The sequence below is a fragment of the Balaenoptera musculus genome, chromosome 5 (genome assembly GCF_009873245.2).
Source record: "Balaenoptera musculus isolate JJ_BM4_2016_0621 chromosome 5, mBalMus1.pri.v3, whole genome shotgun sequence".
NCBI lineage: Eukaryota > Metazoa > Chordata > Mammalia > Artiodactyla > Balaenopteridae > Balaenoptera > Balaenoptera musculus.
In genome coordinates, this window is record NC_045789.1 from 18,760,582 (window position 1) to 18,784,942 (window position 24,361).

The following is a 24,361-nucleotide window of genomic DNA, read 5'->3' on the forward strand; positions in this document are numbered from 1 at the left end:
ATTTACTGCCTGCTGTCTTCATCTTCTCACCATTGTTTAAAATGGTTCCAAGGGTGGACCTAGCTAGACAGAACACAATCCACATGATTTGATAGCTTGTAAAACTCACAGTAGCCAGCTTGTATTTTAACCATTTAAACCCACCTTTGATGTATCCTTTTAAAGACAAACAATTTGCTGTGAATCAAAGACAATGAGGTAAAAAAAAAAAAAAAAAAAAAAGACAAAGAGGGAAAAAACAGCATGTTAAAAGGGAAAAAAAAGACTACAAAACAAAACAGATTGCCCAGAACCACTCAAACTGAGAAAGGCAGAGTGCCAGGCTGGAACTCTGTGGCTAAGAGCATCCCACAGCCCTCCTCTATGTACGCCATCCAACTGGCCAGAAGCAAGATATATAAGCTCTTTCTTTTCAGTATTATAGTAGATTTTGGTGTATTTTTAATGGTTTTGAAAATGTTTCTGAAAAAGAACTATAAGGAATTTATGCTGAAGACAAAACAGCTAAATGGAATATAGCTAAATGATGGGGTGGGGCGGGGGTAGAGGAAGTTTAGCGAAGAGCTCTCAAAGGTTGTAATTCTAGAACCAGCTCTTGTAAGAACAATTACAGCAACACTAGCAGCAGCTACCCAGGCCCCGAGATAAGTGCTTTGCACTCATGGCCTCTTTGCTTTTTACAACTTTTAATGGTAGATACCACACCTTTGGTAGAAGGTAGACAGAAATGGTGGACACATCATTGAAAGCAGAGGTTAAGTGCAAAGTTACAGTCAGAAAACATCAATAAGCTCACAACCTGGGGCCAGCTCCCAAGCCCCTAGTCCCACAGGGTGACGGGGAGAGAACCCAGTGACACCTGCATACACCACAGACTGCATCACAGCAGAGGACCCCTGAACTTAGGGAACCCGAATTTTATAACGGACATCATATATGCCTATCCCTTTGCTCCATACAAGTATGGCTGGGGAACAGACTGTGGATGAGAGGTGAGAAATAGGCAAGGTCCCTATAATGGAGTTTAGCTTTAATCCTGACCAAATTAAGAGCCATTTAAGAATTTAAAGCAGGCAATGTGACACAATCAGATTTACCACTGGAGAACTCTCCCCGCAGGAGAATGGAGTGTTGGGGAAGGAAGGGAGTACTGCAATCCTGCAAGTGAAAAATGCTGATGGCCTGAACCAAGGAAGGGAAATGTGGTGGAGAGGAGGATGAGAGAACACACTGACTGAGTTAAGACTGAGCAGGTATTACTGCTGACAGTAATATTCAGGGTCTGAGATTTCAACATACCAGTAAGCTAACAAGTCAGCCTACCACCGTTTCACAGATGCTGGCAGGACTCGTGCAATTCCTGGGTCAAAGGCAAAGACTGGTTTATTACTCACAGCAATACAGTAGCCATAGTATCAGCACCTGCACCAGTTCCCCGAGCAACAATTCCCACAGGACCATGCAGAGGGATCACACCATGAACTGCACTGCAAGAGAGGACCCTTGAACTTAGGGAGCCCAAATATTTTTTTTCACGTGTGTCTGTCTTCCAAGGCTTTTCACTCTACAAATATCCTTGAAAAGGTGGTCCAGAACAAAGGCAGTCAGTACCTCAGCTTGCAAGATATACAGAAACATGAGAGATTTATGGAGAACTGTTTTCCAACATACTCACTTTGCCTGTGAGGATTAACTGAGACTCAAAAAGCTTAAGATGAGTCAGGGTAACATAGCCAGAAGGTAACAGAGGTGAGATTCAAACCCAGATCTTATGATGCCAAGTCCCACTACCCTTCATTATTCAAAATCCTATCACGGAAAACATACGGGCTTCTGCTAGGGGAAGGGGGTATGGGGGTGATAAATAGGTCCTCCAGGTTTTCCTGGAGGTTGTCAGCTCACATGGGAAGGGAAAAGGGACATACTAGTAGCTGGTAATTCTGCCTAGCTATAAGGATATAGGTTCTCCTTGGGTCATAGGGCTCAAAACTCGAATGACAGAACAGAACTAGGCTGCTATAGGAGACAGCAGTGGTGCATCTCTATGTGGCGGTACAGTTCTACTCCAAGTCTTTCGTTAGCCCCTTCCTAAATCCACCCAGCAAAATTTTAACTTTTAAGTGAGAATGCATTCAGAATGGTGAAGAAACGTTTATATGTGAATACTTGGCCTTTATTTCCTAAAACTACTTACAGAGGTATGCAATAAAATAACATTCCATATAAAAATGATCTCTCTTCATCTGTGCATTTAAACTAGCTAACACTTCACATACATAATTAAAAGAAAGTAAAGTACCTGTATTAAGAAACTGAAAAGAATTTGGTTGGCAGCCTCTTCATTTTGATAACAAACACACCGGATTCAAGAATCAAAGGTAGGGGCTTCCCTGGCGGTGCAACGGTTAAGAATCCACCTGTCAATGCAGGGGACACGGGTTCGAGACCTGGTCCCGGAAGATCCCACATGCCGCGGAGCAACTAAGCCCGTGCACCACAACTACTGAGCCTGTGCTCTAGAGCCCGCGAGCCACAGCTACTGAAGTCCGTGAGCCTAGAGCCCCTGCTCCGCAACAAGAGAAGCCACCGCAATGAGAAGCCCGCGCACCGCAACGAAGAGTAGCCCCTGCTCGCCGCAACTAGAGAAAGCCCGCGCGCAGCAACGAAGACCCAATGCAGCCAAAAATAAATAAATAAATAAACTTTTTTAAAAAAGAATCAAAGGTAACTGCAGACAATTACTTTTTAAATGGGGTTCATTATTTTGAACATGAGTGATCGAGTTCATTTATTAACATAAAAGTGAACAAATGACTTGCTTGGCTTCAAGGGGACAGTAACAGGGGTTCAGCACTTGCAGGTCTTTTGGTCTCCCTGGGCTCAATGGAGACCAGCTGGACTGCAGACACTACTCTGACGTTTCTTAGCTTAGTCTGCAAGGTCCCAAGGCCCCTGAGCAGTCCTTGTCAGCCAGGGGGACCCTCTCGCTTGGCAGGGAGCTCCCAGCTCCACATGAAAAGCCTCCACCCTCACCACCATCACCACCAGGTTTCTCCACCAGGAGTGAAAGGCACAGGTGATACTTATCACACTAACAGAAAGTCTGAATCCACTCAGCTTAAGGATAAAATGTATAGGTCACTTTATAGGCCACTTATTTTTTTTTTAACATCTTTATTGGAGTATAATTGCTTTACAATGGTGTGTTAGTTTCTGCTGTATAACAAAGTGAATCAGCTATACACATACATATATTCCCATATCCCCTCCCTCTTGCGTCTCCCTCCCACCCTCCCTATCCCACCCCTCTAGGTGGTCGCAAAGCACCGAGCTGATCTCCCTGTGCTATGAGGCTGCTTCCCACTAGCTATCTATTTTACATTTGGTAGTGTGTATACGTCCATGCCACTCTCTTTGTCCCAGCTTACCCTTCCCCCTCCCCGTGTCCTCAAGTCCATTCTCTACGTCTGCATCTTTATTCCTGTCCTGCCCCTAGGTTCATCAGAACCATTTTTTTTTTAGATTCCATATATGTGTGTTAGCATACAGTATGTGTTCTCTTTCTGACTTACATCACTCTGTATGACAGACTCTAGGTCCATCCACCTCACTACAAATAACTCAATTTCATTTCTTTTTATGGCTGAGTAATATTCCATTGTATATATGTGCCACATCTTCTTTATCCATTCATCTGTTGATGGACACTTAGGTTGCTTCCATGTCCTGGCTATTGTAAATAGAGCTGCAATGAACATTGTGGTACATGACTCTTTTTGAATTATGGTTTTCTCAGGGTATATGCCCAGTAGTGGGATTGCTGGGTCATATGGTAGTTCAATTTCTAGTTTTTTAAGGAACCTCCATACTGTTCACCATAGTGGCTGTATCAATTTACATTCCCAACAACAGTGCAAGAGGGTTCCCTTTTCTCCACACCCTCTCCAGCATTTATTGTTGGTAGATTTTTTGATGACGGCCATTCTGACTGGTGTGAGGTGATACCTCACTGTAGTTTTGATTTGCATTTCTCTAATGATTAGTGATGTTGAGCATCCTTTCATGTGTTCATTGGCAATCTGTATATCTTCTTTGGAGAAATGTCTATTTAGGTCTTCTGCCCATTTTGGGATTGGGTTGTTTGTTTTTTTGATATTGAGCTGCATGAGCTGCTTGTATATTTTGGAGATTAATCCTTTGTCACTTGCTTTGTTTGCAAATATTTTCTCCCATTCTGAGGGTTGTCTTTTCGTCTTGTTTATGGTTTCCTTTGCTGTGCAAAAGCTTTCAAGTTTCATTAGGTCCCATTTGTTTATTTTTGTTTTTATTTCCACTTCTCTAGGAGGTGGGTCAAAGAGGATCTTGCTGTGATTTATGTCATAGAGTGTTCTGCCTATGTTTTCCTCTAAGAGTTTTATAGTGTGTGGCCTTACATTTAGGTCTTTAATCCATTTAGAGTTTATTTTTGTGTATGGTGTTAGGGAGTGTTCTAATTTCATTCTTTTACATGTAGCTGTCCAGTTTTCCCAGCACCACTTAATTGAAGAGACTGTCTTTTCTCCATTGTGTATTCTTGCGTCTTTTATCAAAAATAAGGTGGCCATATGTGCGTGGGTTTATCTCTGGGCTTTCTATCCTGTAGGCCACTTATTTAAACCTTTGGATGGCTGCCCAGTGCCCACAAGCTGCCACATTGCACAATCCAGGGAGCAAGCACTATGCACGTCCCGGGGAGTTATACAGTTCACAACCTGTGTAGCTATGTGTGGTGGCAACCCTCAGGGATAGGGGATCACTCCCACAGAAATTCCCCCTCAAAATCCACTTCCTGACCCATGAATTTTTTTACCTAATCCGTGAATCCCCAGATTTCAGCAGTCATCATGGATCTCAACTGATGGCTGCAGGAAGTTAATCATTTTCACATATCATTAAGTGAATGAAAAATATTATTTAGAATTTGGTTCTCACTGCCAGTAAGATTCACACTGGAAACACCAGGAGTGGGGCTTCAACATCTCATGTATTTGAGCCCTGAGAGCCCTCTCTCCATCAAGAATCTGAATGTCAGGCCTAATCACCACACAGACATATTAGTCTTTTGATGGGGGAAGAACTAAATACCTACTGCAGATAACCAGTAAATACACTTTTACAGATACATTTTAAAAAACACATACACACAAAAATTATTGTTCTGAACAAATGTCCTTACTTGGCTCTCATCAGCTGCACGACTGTTCATTATAAACGCTTCTCTACATTGCCTACACCAGCTTGGAGGTGATCTCAGTGTCATTCTCCAAGAGGCTGGTTAACTGACCGCTTGAAAACAATTCATTGCACAAGTATCAAAAAGCACCCAGAAAGTCTCTTCCCCAGTCCAGTTCAACAGGGCCAGGCTTCTCCTCCTCAGCTCCAGCCCACTGCCTTGGCCTGGACTTTGCCGCCTCTCTTCTTTCAGGGCCAGACATCTGACGATCTCTGCATCTTGCCCTGTCTGCGCCCTCTGGGGCTGCCCCGGCTCCCAGTATTCTGTGCTCTCCCCCACTGCCACCAAAAATTCTGGACCCTGTTGCTCGGCACTCTCAAAATCAGCCCCTCACGTGCGTCAGCTCTGCCTCTTACCTCAATCAGGATGCAACAATTCTTGGTAAGGATGTGTTGGCCTCCTTGGTTCCCTGGAGTCGCACTGACCAGTGGCACAGCTGTGAAGTGCCTGAGAAGCCCTCGTCAGGTCTTAGAAATCTGAGAAGGAAGCTCTGCGGAGCCACCCACTGTCGCCTTCCTAAACACATTCTTTGTAGGTGAGGCCCAGGTGATTATGTTCTAAACAGGACACATCTGAACACATTTAGCAGGCTATGTATTCAACTTATATACAGTACACCTGTGTCTGGTCTCGATTTGCTTTTACCCTCCTTCCAGGGTAATGCATCGGCCTCAGTACTGTTTCACGGAAGCTGGCAGAAGACACAAGACTCCTGGGTCACAGACAAAGGACAGTCTTAGCAGCAGCACAGCGGACAGCATGGGCGCCATGCTTGTCAGTTCTCCTCACCCCAAAGTCCAACAGCGGTGGCACTGAGGGGCCCAGATGCAAGCTGCACGCGCTGCTTTATGTTTGCGGCACAGCTGTGGAACCTGTGCTTTGGGGACCTGCTGCTTTACAACAAGTGTAGGTGACGTTTTGCTCTTTGCCCCAGGGAGAGACATTACCTCATCCTTCAAGGCTGCTCGCCACAAACAAAACCCTAAGAAATGGCCCAAGTGAAGAGCATTTTCCGCCCACCCAGCAAGACATGGCGAAGCACAAGAGACCAACTGAGGAGTGTCTCTGAGCGACCTGTGTACATTCCTCAATTTACACGACTGTCCTTATGGGGTTCCTGGTCCCAGAAACTCCTCCACATGAGCCCCCCTACACTCTTCATGTCATGGGTTACAAAAGCAGCAGTATTACGCCCCTCATTGGAAAGGTACTTTGAAACACTCCAGAGTTTAATTGTTCAACAGCACAGTCTGGGATCCCCCCAAGCATATCCTTCCCTCAATACAGTGGCCCAATACCACCTCTGCTTCTCCTCTCCCTTTCTGTTTCACCTCCCCCACTTTTTGAAACTTTTCTATATTTAGAAAGGCACAAGAGGGGCTTCCCTGGTGGCACAGTGGTTGAGGGTCTGCCTGCCAATGCAGGGGACACGGGTTCGAGCCCTGGTCTGGGAAGATCCCACGTGCCGCGGAGCAACTGGGCCCATGAGCCACAATTACTGAGCCTGCGCGTCTGGAGTCTGTGCTCCGCAACAAGAGAGGCCGCGATAGTGAGAGGCCCGCGCACCACGATGAGGAGTGGCCCCCGCTTGCCACAACTGGAGAAAGCCCTCGCACAGAAACGAAAACCCGACACAGCCATAAATAAATAAATTTAAGAAATGCACAAGAAATCAAAACATAAACTATATATATATATACATATACATAAATATACACACATTTACATATACACACACACACACACACACACATATATATATAGTGAACAAGATAGAAGCTAGTCTCAATCTGGGCAAAACTTTAGTTCCAGAAATCTTCATCTATATAGCTGAAGGAAGAGAAACCACTTACGATAGTTCAGAAAATGAAAACCGAGACAAAAATCCACTTGAAAATTACACTCTGAAAAGAACTAACTTCGGGGAGGGAAGCTGCTTTCTTTTACTATAATGTCAATGATTTTTCAGACTTATATTTTTTTATTTCCCAAACAGTGAAAAGCAATTTAAAATGCCAGATTCCTTAAAGTTCAGCAGCCAATAAAACACCATTTGTAACAAAAACTTGTAAGCATCTAAACATAAATTCAGTTAGAAAATGTGTAATTACAATCAGAATAAATTATATATTAATAAATTAAACTTTATAAACATACCTACTTGTGGACAACAAATTTTTGCAGAGGGGCCCAGATGAATGCTAACCTTGTTACTAAACGGAGAAAATTAATATAGATGGCCAACAGGCACATGAAAACATGTTCAATATCGCTAATTAGAGAAATGCAAATCAAAACTACAATGAGGTATCACCTCACACCAGTCAGAATGGCCATCATCAAAAAGTCTACAAATAATAAATGCTGGAGAGGGCGTGGAGAAAAGGGAACCCTCCTATACTGTTGGTGGGAATGTAAATTGGTACAGCTACTATGGAGAATAGTGCGGAGGTTCCTTAGAAAACTAAAAATAGAATTACCATATGATCCTGCAATCCTACTCCTGGGCATATATCCAGAGAAAACTCTTAATTCAAAAAGATACACGCACGCCAATGTTCACTGCAGCATCATTTACAATAGCCAACACTTGGAAGAAACCTACGTGTCCATCAACAGATGAATGGATAAAGAAAACGTGGTATTTATATATGATGGAATATTACTCAGCAACAAAAGAGAATGCCATTTGCAGCAACATGGATGGACCTCGAGATTATCACACTAAGTGAAGTAAGTCAAAGACAAATATATGCTATCACTTATATGTGGAATCTAAAAAAATGATGTAAATGAACTTATTTACAAAACAGAAATAGACTCACAGACATAGAAAACAAACTCATGGTTACCAAAGGGAATGGCAAGGAGGGGGGAGGATAAATTAGGATTCTGGGGTTAACAGATACTGACTACTACATATAAAACAGATAACAAGGACCTACTGTACAGCACAAGGAATTGTATTCAATATCTTGTAATAACCTATAATGGAAAAAAAATCTGAAAAAGGATAGATATATATCAAGATATGTATAACTGAATCACCTTGTTGTACACCTGAAACTAACATTGTAAATTAATTATACTTCAATTAAAAAATGGTTATTAAAAAAAGAAAATTACTTTAGATTCAACTAACTTATTTCAATTAATAATTACTGGGTACCTGCTATATTTTAGGTATTTTTCCAGGCATATTTCTATTACTAGAATTATTATTTTATTGTAACTGTAATATTCTGCATATACTACCATTAAAAAAAAAAAAACAGGTAGGTTCGTGGCCTCAAAATGACCCTCTAGGCAAGACACGAGAAATGCTGGCATTTGTGATAAAGAAACAGAGGGCTGATCAGGTCATGCCAGCAATGGACATGGTGAACAGCTGCAGCTAAACGTGAGAAGAAATCAGGGTCCAGGAGGCAGGGGAATGGAGCAGCTGCCCCAGCTAGAAAACTAAACTCTCAGATAGACCTAGTTGCCGAAGGAAAGTGTGGAGACGCAATCTCCTCCAGTAGGTGCAATCTCCTCCAGTAGGTGAAGCACCAAAGGAAACAAAGTTTGACGTGAGAGAAAAGTGCTATTATACAGACAGCGCTTCCCTAATAAGGAGAGTTGAGGCTCCTGGACTCCGATAACACCTTTCCCGGGTGATACTGACTCAAAAGCCTGCACCTGTCCCAAGCACTCAGCTATTCCACACCTGATTCCAAGGTCAGCAGTCACGGAGCGCTCACCCCGCTCAGGCTTGGCACATGCGTCATTGCATTGAATCTTTACAGTTATCCTAGAGATAGGCTTACTGTTACCCACTTTTTGCCCAAAAGAAACAGTCCAGAATGATGACATAACTGTCCATGGTCACGCAGCTTGGAAGTGCCAAGGCCAAAATTTGAACCCACGTAGTCTCACTCTTAACCACTATCTTAAACACTGCAATATTCTCTACCTAACTTGGCTGGGGTGGAGGTGTGGGGATAAAGAGCAAATGTACCGGGTTTTTTTTTTCTTTTTAAATGTCACCTCGTACTATCTGGAGTACATCAGTGCAAACCAAATAACAAATACCATGGGTATCTGCTTTCAGTAATAAAAAACCCAAATAGGACACGTGAATTCGTAGGTTAAGTTCATCACCACAGAATCTTCCAACACCTAATAGTTTGTTTCAATGAAATATGAACAATATTAGAGATGACAAAGAATTTCAGATAATACCTATGCCATCAAGATTAATCTATTCAATATGCAACTTCACGTGCAATATAATTGGAAGCCTTTGCATCTCTGCTAACTTAAAAGCCACATATGGAATCCATATGAAGCAGGAGTTTTCAAGTCTGCTCATTCCAAAGGCAAGAGTAATGCATAATAAATAACCTGAATACTTACTTAACATAAGCAAGTTGATGTTAATCAAAATGACTGCGCCAAAGCTGTTTAGTAGAACCAAATGCGGTCAAAGCACTGGGACTTGGAAACTTGGGCAATTCAGCCAGCACACAGCCTACTAGGCCAAATGCCGACTTCATCGTCGTTCAACGCGTAAATGGTACACAGATACCTTTTCCACCGTCCTCAGCACGACATCAAATCCTCCAGGACACCCGCCGTCCCCTCTGCACGCTCTTCCCACGCAGCGAGGCTGGGAACCGCGGAGGCCACGGAGACGCGCGGAGCCCAAAGAGACGCTCTGCGCCCAGAACACCAGCTGTGGCTGCTTTATAAATTGGGGGCTTTGCGGAAAAGTGGATGAAAAAAAAAAAAAAAAAGGATTCCACTATTAAGAGGGGAAAAAAGGTGAGGAAGGGGGGTAAAAACTAGAAGCCTAACTGATTTTTGAGGTCCGTTTCAACATATGTTTTGAGATTATATAATCAAGAATGCAAAAGACCAATTAAAGGATAGTTCCAATACTTGAGCACGAAAAGACTTGCCAAAGAACACTCAGTTAAATATTTGCACAGCCATTCCTGGTCAAAATAATTCCAACCTTCTGTGCTTTCATCAGCAGGTTAACGTTGTTAAAGAGTAAGAAAGAGATTTAGTTACCCCCAAAGCAAAAAGCCCTATCTTCTCCGTTCTGGAATTAAATTCACGGGAAAAGGGGGGCGGGGGGAAGGATGGGATTCAATAGCAAGGATATTTGAAATTTAAAAACTGCATTCTGAAAGGTTCTTAGCAATAATTAATGATCTGTTGGTGCCTCCAACTAGGCTGTAGTAATTTCATAATTCAAAAGAGTTTATTTTCTAGTCTTCATCTAAGAACCAAAAAAGCAAGAAGAGTGTTTTTTCCTGCTTATGTCTTAGGTACTAAGACTGATCTCTGGTTTTTATTTTTAACTTACAAAAAGTTTCATTTAGTTTGCATATTTATAGGATAATGTAATAAGGAAATTTTAATCTTTTATCACAAATAAAATTGTTTGGAGGGCATATGGTCATTTAGGTAGTTTTTCTTTCTTTATCCAAAGAAAAGCATATATCTACTCATAAAAAAAAAAATCCAAGGATATAAATCAATATTTAATATGCATGAGGGATATACACTGATAATATATATTTTAAATATCCAAGGATATATGTTAATTTTAAATGGAATGTATGTATTTCACAAAATATAAAAGATATTTCAGTCCTCTTTTTAGTGAAACCAATCCTTTTATTTCTAAAATATTGACTCTTTATCTTAAAGAAAGATGAATGAGTAAAACATTATTTTCAAACTTTCATGCAATTGTTTCAGACCCTCACTGGAGAGCAACTTTAAAACTCGCAAAGCATACAGTAAGAATATTAGGGATTATTAAATCTTTGCAGACTTGCAAAAACCTTAAATGCCACATATCATCCAGCCACCTCTTCATTCAATTTATTCTTTCAAAAACCCCAACAGACAAAGCTAAAAAGAACTGGTACCAAAAAAACACTACTTTCCATAGGATTCCAGTTATGAGATTAGAAAAAAAATACTAAGTAGAACTTCTCACATGAGTTCCCATGTGGGCAGTTGCTATCCATCCTTGAATAAGCAGGTGCCAACAATGAAACAGGTGTTCAGAAAGTTCCAACTACATTTTTCTAAGTAAAGGTCATGCTGAAGAACATTTAAAGCTAAGAGCCTGGGTTTTGGGGGGTTTTGTTTTTCAGTTACTTAACAGTATAACTCCTTCCTTTAAAAGTACAGGGTTTTTCAAATGCCTAAAGCAGATTTATTGATTTTTTTTTTCGTTGTGTTAAATTGATGTTTATTCACAAGGTATTTGTTCTGTATGTTGAAACACTTATTCTAATTGTTGTCCTGAGGGGGGAAATACTGGTACAAGTCAGAAGAAATGCTTAAAAGCTAGTGATGGAAAAGCACATTTTTCCTTTACAAAGTTAAGTAACTGCGGTTTGCTAAATTTGAATCCTTGTAAGTGACTACCACTGAAACTCTAAAATGGGCTGTTTGTTTGTTTGTTTTGGGGTGTTTGTTCACTGCTCTCAGAGCACTTGACTGAGTCTCTACTTTTAATATAATTGAACTGAAAGTTATTGGAATGTGGTGAATTTCTTTTCCTTAAAAAAAAAAGGTATATTAATGTTGCTGTATTGTTTTTACAATAAAAAAGTATAAAGAAAGTACCCTATTCTAAAAAATGCATCAAATAAATGGATTCATTCCAAATTGAACATAATCAATAGTAACTTGAAGGAAGAGGAGATGGGGGGAGTAGAGGAAGAAACCCACTGAGAGAGATTTCCTAAGTATTTCAGGTTGACTTTCTGTTCGCCTGAAATCCAATTTTCCAAAGCATTTTCCCTTTTATACCTAAGATGTAATTACTCACTGGGCCTGGGGGTAGCAATTTTTCAGAAATTGGGGGTACCCCTCTTTTTTCCCAATAGGAAACAGAACCTGGAGCAGGCAAGAATTTGAACACATCCCCCCAATCATTTTACCTCTAGAGATTCGCCCATCTTGCTAATAGGTTTCAGCTTATAAATGCATGTCTTCCTGCAAATTACTTAAAAGCAGTGTTCCCCAAAGTGAGATTCCCTGGTGACCTGGGGTGCCAGAGGAGACAATTTTAGAATACAGCATTAAATAACCTTAAATAAGAAAGTCATTTCCTTTTCAATTCTCTTTTAAGCCTCTGGTCTAGTCAAGGAGTAAGTCTCCGTTTGATCCCAGGATGTTGAATGCTTTGTACACTTGTTAACTTCCACTGTAACAAAGGAAAATACGCCTCCGAGTCAGGCCTGCCAGCAGGCACCAAGAGCCACCTAGAAGTTAACAAGCCATATTATTGTCATTGTATGTATTTGAATAGTGATATTTTTCAAGTTTCCTTTTTAAATAAACGTATTTAAGGTTTAAAAACGGAGTCGATTTAAAGGGAAAGAATACGTTTGATATGGTCTAGATCCTTGAAACTGAAAATGAGATCAGTGGACCAGGAATACCAGCCTCACCTGGGAGCGTGTTAAGGTACCGGATATTCGGCCCCTCTCACACCTACCGAATCAGAATCTGCATTTTAAACGAGATTCCCACGTGACTTAAATTTTACAAAACTCTGGGGTGGCATAAAAGTTTGTCCAGAACCATGCAGGCAGTTTGCAAATGACTGAGCTTTGAGATTCGCTGCTTTGGCTAATCAGGTGGCCATCCTTCAGACACTCAGCGAAACCAGCTAGCAGAGGGCTGGGGACGAGGAGGAAACTCCCCACAGGGAGTCACAAACCATCAGTGGATCGTGAGGTCAGTGAGTGGACCTAAAGTGGCAGCGTTGGGGATGCTACAGTAAGCCAAAATGACTTTAAATACGCTCCTATAATGTCCTATCATGCCACATAAATCATCTTTTTTACTAATGAGTACTACAGTAAAAATTCTACCTAACCCTCCCCTTTATCCCTCCTCTCCCCCTTCAAGGGCTGGGGCTTTCTGCACATCTTCAGCATGGGAATGAGTGCCAAGGCTCCTTGGACCTACTGAATTAGCATGTCCTGGCCTTTTCTCCCAGAGCTGAGCCCCGTTAGAGAGAGAATCATGCTTTGGAAATAGGGCAGCCCAGGTCTTCCGCATCAGGTGACAGTACTGGAGCACAGCTCAGGGCATCCCAGTAACGCTTCAAAGGAGAAGCCAGGCGGTCACTCATTCCCAAGATGGGTGGCCCAGTTAGTCAATGATCCAGGTAGTTCAGGCCAAAATCCTACTCCTTCATCAGTTGGAAAGACATCCAAGGGGAAAGCCTGAATTATCTGTGTTGCTGACTCAGTGTTCACCTTCACAGACTAAAGAATGTGTCGGAAATACAGAGGAAAACAATGACCAAAATATACAGGACTTATGACACCATAAAAGCTAAATATATATACTTACAGCCATCTAGGTATTTCCAAAATATCCAGATTTAACAGATTTTAATAAACTGTTTCTATTTCTCCCAGGTGTTAGGCCTAATACCAGAGTCCAACATCAGAAACTCAACTTCCCAGTACAAAACACCAATATGAGACAGTTTCATTTTGCAAAGAAAATGAAGAAGAGTGAAGCTAACGGGTAAAGAAAAATGGGAAAATTAACAACAAACAATAGACATGAATTCATTGTCTGGTATCCATGATAAGAATTACATGCTATTCATTACAATGAAAAGAACATTGTGAACATTTGTTAGATCTTTTTTTTTCCTTTAGTTATTTTGGGAATGTACTTATGTAGGCAGAACATTACAGAGAACAAAAAATATATGTTACAGTGTAAGATTACTGTAATGGTTCTGAAAGAAGTCAAGAAAAAAACCACCAAATGAAATTATGGGTGTTGAGGAGAATAGAGTAATAATTGCTAATACCTATTGATTATTCCAAGCATTTTATACATATTAACTCCTCTAATCCTCATGACTCTGAGGTAGATGTTGGGTCTTAATATTACTGATAACAACATTAATACTACTGCTAAGAATGCCATTTTGCAGCTGGGGAGACATAACCTTAAGGTGAGTAAGTAGCCTGTCTGAGATCACAAGCCTGCGAATGGAGCTGGGTAAAAATCCAGACATACTCAAAATCCAAACTCCTGAACACCAGACTTCTGCCTGCCTACCACCGGAGCACCAGAATGCCCAACTCAGCATAAACCTTTTATCACTCTCTAATACTAGACCCTATAAAGAATTTTCCTTAAAGGTCAGTGGCTGTGGAATCTTCACAAGTTAAGGGACTGAGCTATATCGATAGGACTGTACCTTAAAACAGGAAAACTGAGTTTGGGCATTAAATGCTTCAGGAGTGATTAGAACTACTTACTTGGCAGAATTAAGTTTTACGGCTGCTTTGGGGGAAATATTAACAGTTGGGGGAAATTTTTGTTGGAAGCAAAACATTATACTTTGAGAAATGCTTAAGTCAAGTATTCCTCTTTTATTAGGATGACTTAAGTACAAAGCATTAAAATAGCTGGCCTGAATATTTATTAGAGCAACAGCTGTTCCCTCCAGATTTTTAGAAATTCGGGACTAAGTGCCAACTATAATTTAGAAAGAAATTTTTCAACAAGTAAAAAGAGCCCTATGTCTTGCAATACTTATCCAAATAGTAAATAGTAGCTGGAAGAGGTATAGAACATCACTATGCCTTTTCAATGAGAAGAGCCAAAATGTTTGGCCAAACACTCCCAAATACTATTGATATTTTGTTATTGAGGTCGGTGATTACATTACTTAAAAATTATACCTTACATTTCATAATTAACAATCCTTTATGTACAGACAGATAATACCGTAGCGCTAACCACAGGGTGTGTATGCCATTCTGGGTATGTTTGTTTAGGAGTGCTTATAACTATGCCCCAGTAAAACATCTCAGAGAAATCGCTTAGATTTTTATTCAAAATTTTATTTCTTTCAAAAGATTTCCACTTTAGGTGCCTAGCCATAATTGAATACCTAATTTTTTTGTTTCTAAAGGAGGTAGATGAAAAGGAAGACATCAGGGGAAAAAATGAAAAACTTTATTGTGCACACTCTGAATGTTCTACATTGAAACTTTTCTTTGTAAGGAAAACTGACAAATATCAGGTTTGAGTCTCCTGTGTTTGCTTTACTGTCAGCTCTCTGTGACAGTGCTGCAAACTTGGACACGAGAGAAGAAATGTCCCTGCTTGGCATGACAGCAGAGGGAAGTCAACGGAACTGCCACAGAGGTGCAGAAAGCAACTCCCCTTCTCCCCACCCCCAGATCAAGATACTCAGGGCTGGGGGCACAGAAGGAAGCCTCTGGAAACAGCCTGCAAGGAAGGGCACCTTGGACAGGGAGGCTGGTTTGTGGAGGGGAGGACCGTTCACTGTCTTGCATCTGTGGTTAGACCCAGCCCACTGTGCTGAAGTGTGCAGGACAGCAAGGGCAAAGGAACAAATGTCTATTTCTTCAATGTTCCTGTCGAATAAATAACTAGCTCCTATCCCTATATGATGCTAATTTTTAGCCTACTAATTGCAGCACAAGAGGTTCTCTTTAGCAGAGATTTTCTCATTTTGTTTTTAGGGCTTTCAGGTTTAAAAATAAACTGGCATTTTTGGATTAATAAAAAAAATTCCATGAGGGATAAAATAGGCCACATTATTTTTTTCTCATAAGCAAAGAACACTAGCTTCATGTGCTGGTGAAATCAGTCACCATTTGGTCATAGCCCTGTACCACCCACTCCCAGCTCCCCCTCCAGAGAGTAATGGCAAGAGATGCCACATCTTGCCAAGAAAAACAAGCTAGAGCTTCTCCACCTCAGCTGGTCATCAAAATCACCTGCAGGGATTAAAAACAAAAAAAGCCAAAAAAATCCCCACTAAGTCCAGGGCCCCATCCCGGACTTACAGAATCAGAATCAGACTGAAATTTCCTAACAATTCACTGATTATGCTGCTGTGTCTATAAAGGCACCTGAAATACCAACTAATCCTACAGAAGTCACCCCTGATCAGGGAGAGGGACGTCCTATGCATGAAGAAAAACCCATAGGAGAAAAACCCATATGAGGAATAATTTTTTCTAAACATGCCTTGACCTTCAAGATTTAAAATTATCTGAAGGCTGGAATGGTGGTTTTCAATTGTTTGTTTAAGCAGTAGACCCCTTTTTGCAAGCAAAACCCTTCAGGATATCTCAAAATATCAAACCTACTGGCTGAGCTTCTCCAGGGGAAAGAGGGCAGAAACCCACTCAGGCCCCGGTACACCTCAAGGAAGCCTAGTGCAGCTGGTAGCATGGTTTGAAAACCACCGGGTCAGAATAAGACATTTAAATGGAATAAATATGTAGTATTAAACCTAAATTCAAATAATTAACTGGAGGGTTCGGGCTTCTGATTAGCACTTAGTCTAGGGAGATGGGTTTAACAGAAGTTCACTTGAAAAAGAGGTGAAGCTTTCATTTCACTAGAAATGCAACTTGAGCCAACTATGTTCTCTGGCTGCCAGGAAAAGCATGTGCAGTTTAGCCTGGGTTAATAACTACTATTTGTACTGAGAGATTTACCTTGTGGAAAGCACCTTCATATGCATGATCTCATTTAATACTGGATAACAGCTCTGCAGGCTATTGGAATTATTTTCGCCATATTTTAGATGAGCAACTGAGAAAATAATGTGTGAGAGTAACTTACTCAAAGATGAATCCAGGCTTCTGCCTCCTGGGCTAGAGACTTAAGGGGGAGTTTGAGAATAACAACCCACCCCTCTCTGGATGGTAGGAATGGTGTGTGAAAAACGTGTTTCATTCTGGTCGCTACATTAATGGAGGTGTGTCCAAATGGGACCATAGGCCGAGTACCTTAATCAGGGCAAAGAACAATCTGGAAATAGTGTATGAAGAAGACATGGAAAAACCACGAGCCTTTAAAGATGGAAAGCAGAGGGTTTAGGAATGACATCATGGCTATTTTTAAAGAACGAAGGTCTGTGCACAGGGAGATAAGTCTTATATTGTATCGTATAAGAGTAACCTAGGCCCTTCCCCTTCTCCTTCCTGAAAAATTCAGTCCTAAAGTGGGGACAAGGGAAGTTAAGCCTTTGTCCAGGAACAGGTATGGGGAGGGATGTGGAAGCCCAGAGCAGGGTATCAGAGAAAGGTGTTCACGGTGGGAAGCAGGTTGTGGCACGGCATGCTGGAGCAAAAGCCGTTAAGGAGGGCAACCATGGGAGGGCAGGGGCAGCAGTGGAAGACTGCCTACGTAAGGGGAGACTTAATCAAATAAGTAAATCGTTAAGAACAATGGGAGCTAGGATTCTCACTGTCAAAGAAGGTAGTTATAAATATGGAAAAGGAAAAACCTAAAATAAACCCTGTCGTGTCAGAGAGGGATTTGAGATACCAGTGTGAACTCGTGGTTTTCAAAATATGTAGCTGGATATAGAAATGCAGATGTAAACGTGTGTATGTGTACATATGTGTATATACATACACATATCCCATAGTCCTGTCCACTGAGAGGCCCCAGGGGTGGTGATAGCCTCAAAGCAATGAGCACACTTAGCAACCAGATCTTGGCTTCTAAATATCATTCTCTGTGCAAAGGAACCAGGGCTCATTGGGGACAATGGCTGATACAAAAGATGAGCTTGGAACATGTTGTTCTGCCAGAAAGCAAAGAAGGCTCAAAGAGTGATGGGAGTTAAAGGGCATGAAAAGACTGCCAAACCTGGAACTAATGGGAACATCAAAGTAAGTAATGAGAGTAACAGTTTAATTAAAACATACTGGAAAAAAAGAGACCAAAAGTTCTTACTGATATTAATTAATTAATTAATTAATCAATCAAAATTCTGATGAGGAATGGGCTTTTTAATACATAAGTTCACAATAACTTGCCACAAAATATGTATAAATTACAAAAGGGAAAAGAGTCATACTTTACGGTGGAGAAATTCGGCAGACAACACTTTAATCAAGTAACCATCATCAGTAACGGAACAAACACAAACAGAAATCAGTGCCACTTGATGGATGCAATGAGAGGACTGCAGCACCATTTCTGTAATTCTCCTGCCAAAGATGCACAGCCTGAATCTAAGAATGAAAAAATGGCAGACCAACACAAATTGAGGGACATTCTACAAAATAACTAGTTTAAAATCTTCCAAAGTGTCAAGAAACTGACAGTGAAAGACTGAAAGAGACTAAAAAGATCCAACTAAATACAATGTGTCTTCTGAACGGAATTTCTTTGCTTTAGAAGACATGATTGGAACAACCGGAAACTTGAATGAGATCTAAGATTTAGATGGTGGTAATTTATCAGTGGTAATTTCCTGGCTTTGATGGCTATACTGTGGTTATCTAGGAGAACATCCTAGAACATATACACTGAAGTACTGGTGTTATAGCCATCATGCTGGCAACTTTTTCTCAGATGATTCAGGATAAAAACAAATTGTACTACTTGCAATTTCTCTGCAGGTATGAGACAGTTTCAAAATAAAATTAAAAATCAACAACAGTACATTAGGAAGATGGAAGTTCCAAGGGAAAACTACACCTAGTTTGCAGGAAAGATGAAACTCTCAAATGATTAAAGTGGTCCCCAAACAGATCCATCCTAAGGAGGGTTGGAAGGATGTTAGAGAGAAAATGCCTCACTGAATAGTAAGTTAGAGGAGATGATGTCTATGTACTCTCCAATGATTTCATAATTCATTCATTCAACAAACATTTATTAAACACCTACTGTTTCAGACAATATGCTAGACACTGAGCTTATGAAAATAACTGAGAGACAGTCCCTGTAGTTGGAGACCTTATATTCTAGTGAAGGATGGTGATTCAGAAGCCTGCAGTTAGAATTTTAAGACAGGCATCAGTGTTACATATAGAAAGAAACATGTGACTCAAGAACACTTTAATACTTTAATAATACTTTAATAACAGTCTTTAATATTCCATTTTTCATTTATGAATTTTCAGTAGACTACACAATAGTTTATTATTCTATCATACTCTTAACATTTTCATCCTAACTTTTGCGTGCTTGCGGGTGGTGTTGAGACATATGCAAAAACTTTATCACTTTTCAATTATGAACAGATGTAAATGACTTACTTGATGTTTTATTTTAGAATAACAAGCATCTTCTAAAATAAGATTCAAATGAGAAGCTAGGGCTATAGTTATTGAAAGAGACTTAACACTCCAAAAGTGAACCCTGTTATGTTCTTCAAAAGGCACTCCACGTCTCTGTTCTCCAATTTCTACAAAGATGTCATAATATGCTTGTAAGATGCTTTGAGATGCTTAGAAGAAAGACGTCGTAATTATAAAGCTCTGTTAAAATACAGGTTACTGTCACCTTTTGCCAGGGACTAACGATTACTGTGGACATACTAAGTAAGACAGAGTGATCCATCTAAATGAGCTCACCTCGGCAATTTTATGGTGGGTGAAACATTATTTGGTTTTCCAACTTTTCCCCCTGGCTTTATTTCAATCTTCCAGGCATATCATCAATGCTTCAGTGCCTTCTCACTGACGCAGGAGGGAGAGGCCAGAGCAAGCAAGTCAGTATTCAATTACTTTCCCCACTTAGGTCTATACACCCTTCTTACACTCTTCCCATTTGACACTTTCATAACCATATTTAGCATTCTTCCTACCATCTCCTTGTAATTCAAAAGGCAGTTTAGACTCCCATATGGTTGCCATCGAAGCTAACAGATGTCTAGCAAATTAAAACAAAAATTATGACTTATAAACTGCTGATGTATCATCATTCCAGAACATCTTACAATTTATAGTGAATCATAAGATAAGACTTCCTACTTATGCCCCCGGCCAGGTTCCCTAAATCTCTCTCCTCTCGGAATTTAAACCCTGTGGAAACAAATGAGATGCAACATTCTGCCATCAAACCTGGATAAACCTCCACTTAAAGATACAATGTAATATTTGCAAGCACATCAAAGAGAAATTTGGCCTCAAGGATCCAAGGCTTTCTAATCTTTGTACAGCAAAGAGAAGAGAAAAATGACTTGGTTCTCCCAAGTTATTCAAGGCTTCCACTGATACATAGTGCTTTTTTCAAATACATGACGATCCAATCTATGGAATCCATTCGCCTCATCTCCTTGGCAAATATTAAGAGGAGCATAATTACCTGGTAGTAATGATGCCAAAGTACCAGGCTAAGGTATTCTAGAAGTTTTATAGCCAGGATGGAACTAGTATAAAATCTGGAGACGATGACACAGACCATATTCACCATTTGTTAAATACTGAGACACTGTGCTGGGTAATATCTTATCTGATTGCATCCTTGAATCTACAACTCTATTGGATAATGTTATCTTTCCTTTATAAATGAAATTAAGGCTCAGCGCAGAAGACTGCATTTTCCAAAGATGGCCACAACCCACACGACCCTGACACTTGTCTGACAAAAGAGGGAATTTCCTTCTTCAGCACTTTGAAATTGAGCAGGCTCCACTCGAGCTTAAACCGGTGGAATAGATGAAACTGACACTGGGCCAGTTCCGGGAGTAGCCTTCACCGGCTGGAAGTTTCTTCTGCCAGTCTCAGAGCCAGGAAGAAGCCACGTTTAGGTGCTCTAGCCAACAAATCTGGCTGAGCTCTCAGCAAGCATCAACTGCCAGTCATGTGAGGGTACCATCTTGGGTATCCCCCTGCAGTGAGCCTTCAGTTAACTCCAGCCCAGCCAGCCACATCTCACTGCAACTGCATGGGCGATTCCAAGTGCAAATCACCCAGATGAGCCTGGTCAAATCACAGAACTGTCAGATATAATAAAGTTTTATTTTAAACCACTAAGCTTTGGGGTTTTTTGTTACGTAGCAAAAACAAATTTACAGAATTTGTAATAGCAATAACAAATTTACAGAAGCAGGCTGCCCATTCCTGACCCCAGTTCTTCAGTCAATAACATCTTAGTCTGAGTTACTGTGATCAAGTATCATGACTACCTTCCTGCTGATCAACACTCCAGAGACCATGGTACTAAAAACTCAGAGATTCCAATATGGGGTAATTTTGAAGCAGACAGCAGGATAGGAAAGGTATGAGGGCGTATATGAGTGGAAGGCTTTAGGCACAGAAAGGAGGGACAAGGTGTGTAGAAAGCAGAGTAAGAGAAGGGCCCTTGTAACAGAGGCATCTACATAACAATTCTGCCTGAGGCAGCTGGTTTAGTTCCACAGCCTACATCTCTTTTCAGGCTTCCCATAAAACTTCCCCCAAGAGATGAAGACCTTCAAAATGAGACAAGACATGACTCTCTTCTGGAACTCTCTATGCAAGCACTCTGCAATTCTTTGAAGCTCTCCACAATTCCAGAGGTTTTGCTACAACCTAATCCACAGAAAATACTCAATATGCCTCTGTACACTACAAAATTACACCAAACTGTCAGGGAAACGAGCCCAAATCCCTTCATTTCTTTTCCACCTCCTGCTATGAAACTGCAGAGAAAGCCCCTGGGTACTTTTTGTTGCCTAGTAGCTGAAATGTGCAACTTTTGGAAGTGTCCAAGTAGAATCAAGAGGCTTGGACTCACTACGCCAACAAGATCCAGTCTCAATTCAGTAGTCCTTGACTCTCAAAGTCATGAAAGTTTCAAGTTCAGATAAAATCAAAACGCCTCACCCAGAAATGTGACTTTTAAACATTTCCAACAAGGGTTGAAAAAAAGGAAGCAAGGAAAGAAAATAATTTCTCCTTCCTATATTTGTAGCAGTGTTTGACTGCAGGGAGGGGGGTGACTGCTGACAGGAATCATGTCCAATCCCTGGCAAAAATGGCCTGTGAAAGACTAGATCTGATATTTATTCATGTGTCCCCCCTCATCATCAGTCCTGAGGCCAGATGACATGCTGACACAGAAAGTGGTCTCCAATCCCTTCCATTTCCTTTTGCAAAACATGCATGAGCAGTGCAAGGTACTCCTATAGAAAACAGAAAATAAAAATAAAATAGCCTAGTAAATGTGTGGCAGAAAAAAGAAGAATATAAAGAGCTATATTGACAACTATTCTCATCGATGCATATGTTTACATCGTATGGCCAAAATTAAAGGAGAATCAAAATAAATATACCCTGTGTTCAGACTGTTGTGGATTATTATTGATCCCACCACTGGATTATTGTTTATCTCACACTGAACCTACACTGAACAGCAACTTGGAGAACCACTCCCCCCCCAGACAGCCACCATCTTTACTTTCCATGGGGGGAAGAATGGGGGGCAGGAGGAGTGCCCAGTAAGGAAAAGGATGGGATGGGACGGGATGGGACGGGATGGGATGGAAAGGAAAAATAACACGGTCTTTGAACCAACGTTTTCCTCTTGTCCTAGTGAACTCTTTGTCTGGTTGCTGAACATGCTTGTGAGATCAAGGAAAAGAATTCAAACAAAACAAAAGAGTAGGCAACCCAGCCTAATTACAATAGGTGCCCAGCACATTGTAGTGCCAGCAGAGCATGGTTTGAATCTTTCCTTCAAGCATTTGCTCTCCCGGTAGCCCCATAAAACATGTCTCGTACAGCTTCTCCTCTGCATTTCTCCAAGGTTTCCCCAAAACGGCCCGCTCTATGTCACTCCTCAAAAAGGAGGACGTGAGGCACGAACACACTGAAACATATGTTGATGGTGACTTCTTATTATCCTGACAATAATACAGAGAGAGAAATAAATCCCTCCACCCCACACGCCCACTGGTCAGTCCATTACGCAAAAGGAGCGCTTTCCAGATGAAGGCGAAGAGCGTGCAGGAAGCGTTATTTACATGCACATTACAGAACGATATACCACCGCATCTGCATCCTACACAAAGCCCGAGATGGTGCAAGAAGATACACGCTGAACATGGCACAGACCAGCCGCGGCAACACGGAGCCAAGCCCTCGTCCAATCAGATCCTTGTTAGAAGGTGGACCTCAGGGTCGGGTCTGCCCGATTAGCCTTCCCTGTTATGACACCACGCTCAGCCCAACATCCATATCCCACCGGGAGCAAATCTCATTCGAGTGGTTGCTCATCTCTCAAACTGCCGAGCCCTTTCTTTCATCTGCATCCACGCTATTCCTCCCTTAAAAAGCCACCCCAAGGCCTGGGTGCCCCCTTTCCGGCTCGGTTTTTCTTTTTACCTCTTCGCGTTCCTAGAAAGGATTAAATGTTTATCTCTCCAACGCGCAGGCTGAAAAGGCGGAAGGCAGATGCCTCTCCGTGCTCCGACAAGCGCCCGAGGGGCTGCGAAAAGTAAAGGCAGAGAGCAACGTGGGGGAAATCGTCGCGAATCGATCGGCCACGATAGCCGAAATCCCAGAAGCGCTCCAACTTACCCAAAATATGACATTGAAGCCAAATATGAAATATTTGATGCAACAACTGACTTCAGGACCCTTGTAATGCTTCCCGGACATCCTCTGGGTTCATGAAGACACTTGCCCCGGCAGCCCGAGTTTGGAGCCCCGGAGCACCGTTGCTCGGAGCAGCACGTTGGGGAGCTGGGGCTCAGGGACGCCGCTCGGGGACCGCGGCGCAGCGCAGCGGCCGGGGCTGAGCAGCGCAGGGACCGACCTGCGGAGAGCGGCTCCCGCACCTCCAGCCCCTCGCGCGCCGAGGCCGCCGGAGCCGGGGTGGCCGCGAGCGGGCGGGGAAGCGCGTGCTGCAAGCCCCGAGCTTCGCTGGAGCTGGCCCCGAGCACAAGGCGAGCTCCCAAGCCCGTCCGCCAGACGATCTGTCCGTCGGTCAGTCTCCGGGCAAACGCGGCCGCGGCAGATGCTGGAGGAGACGCTCCTCGCCCGCCTGCCGGCTCGCGAGCTCCCTCCCACCCCTCGCTCCGCCCGCCGATCGCTCCGCCCGCGCCGCCCGCAGCTCCGCCCGCCTCCCGCCGCCGGAGCCTCGGCGAGGTGCGCGCGCGCACGGGCCCGGGCTTTCCCGGATGGCGGTGGGACGAAGTGTGCGCGCCGCCCCCTCCTTCCAGCGCTCTCCGCTCCTGCTGGTCCCTCCATCCTCGCCCCGCCTCAGGCCAGCCCGGAGCGCCGCCGACCCGCGAGCCCTGCAGCGGGGTAGGTGGGGAGGATGGCGGGG

General features: G+C 42.2%; 1 protein-coding gene across 1 annotated transcript in view; it reads right to left on the reverse strand.

Moving 5' to 3' along the window:
* Positions 1–24,090, reverse strand: part of TSPAN5 (tetraspanin 5) — a 177,232-nt gene extending 153,142 nt beyond the window's left edge. The window contains exon 1 of the mRNA XM_036853552.1: positions 23,611–24,090. Within this exon, the coding sequence (XP_036709447.1) occupies positions 23,611–23,691 (81 nt within the window). The 5' untranslated portion in view covers positions 23,692–24,090. The remainder of the gene's footprint in view (positions 1–23,610) is intronic.
* Between the last annotated feature and the right edge of the window lie 271 nt (positions 24,091–24,361).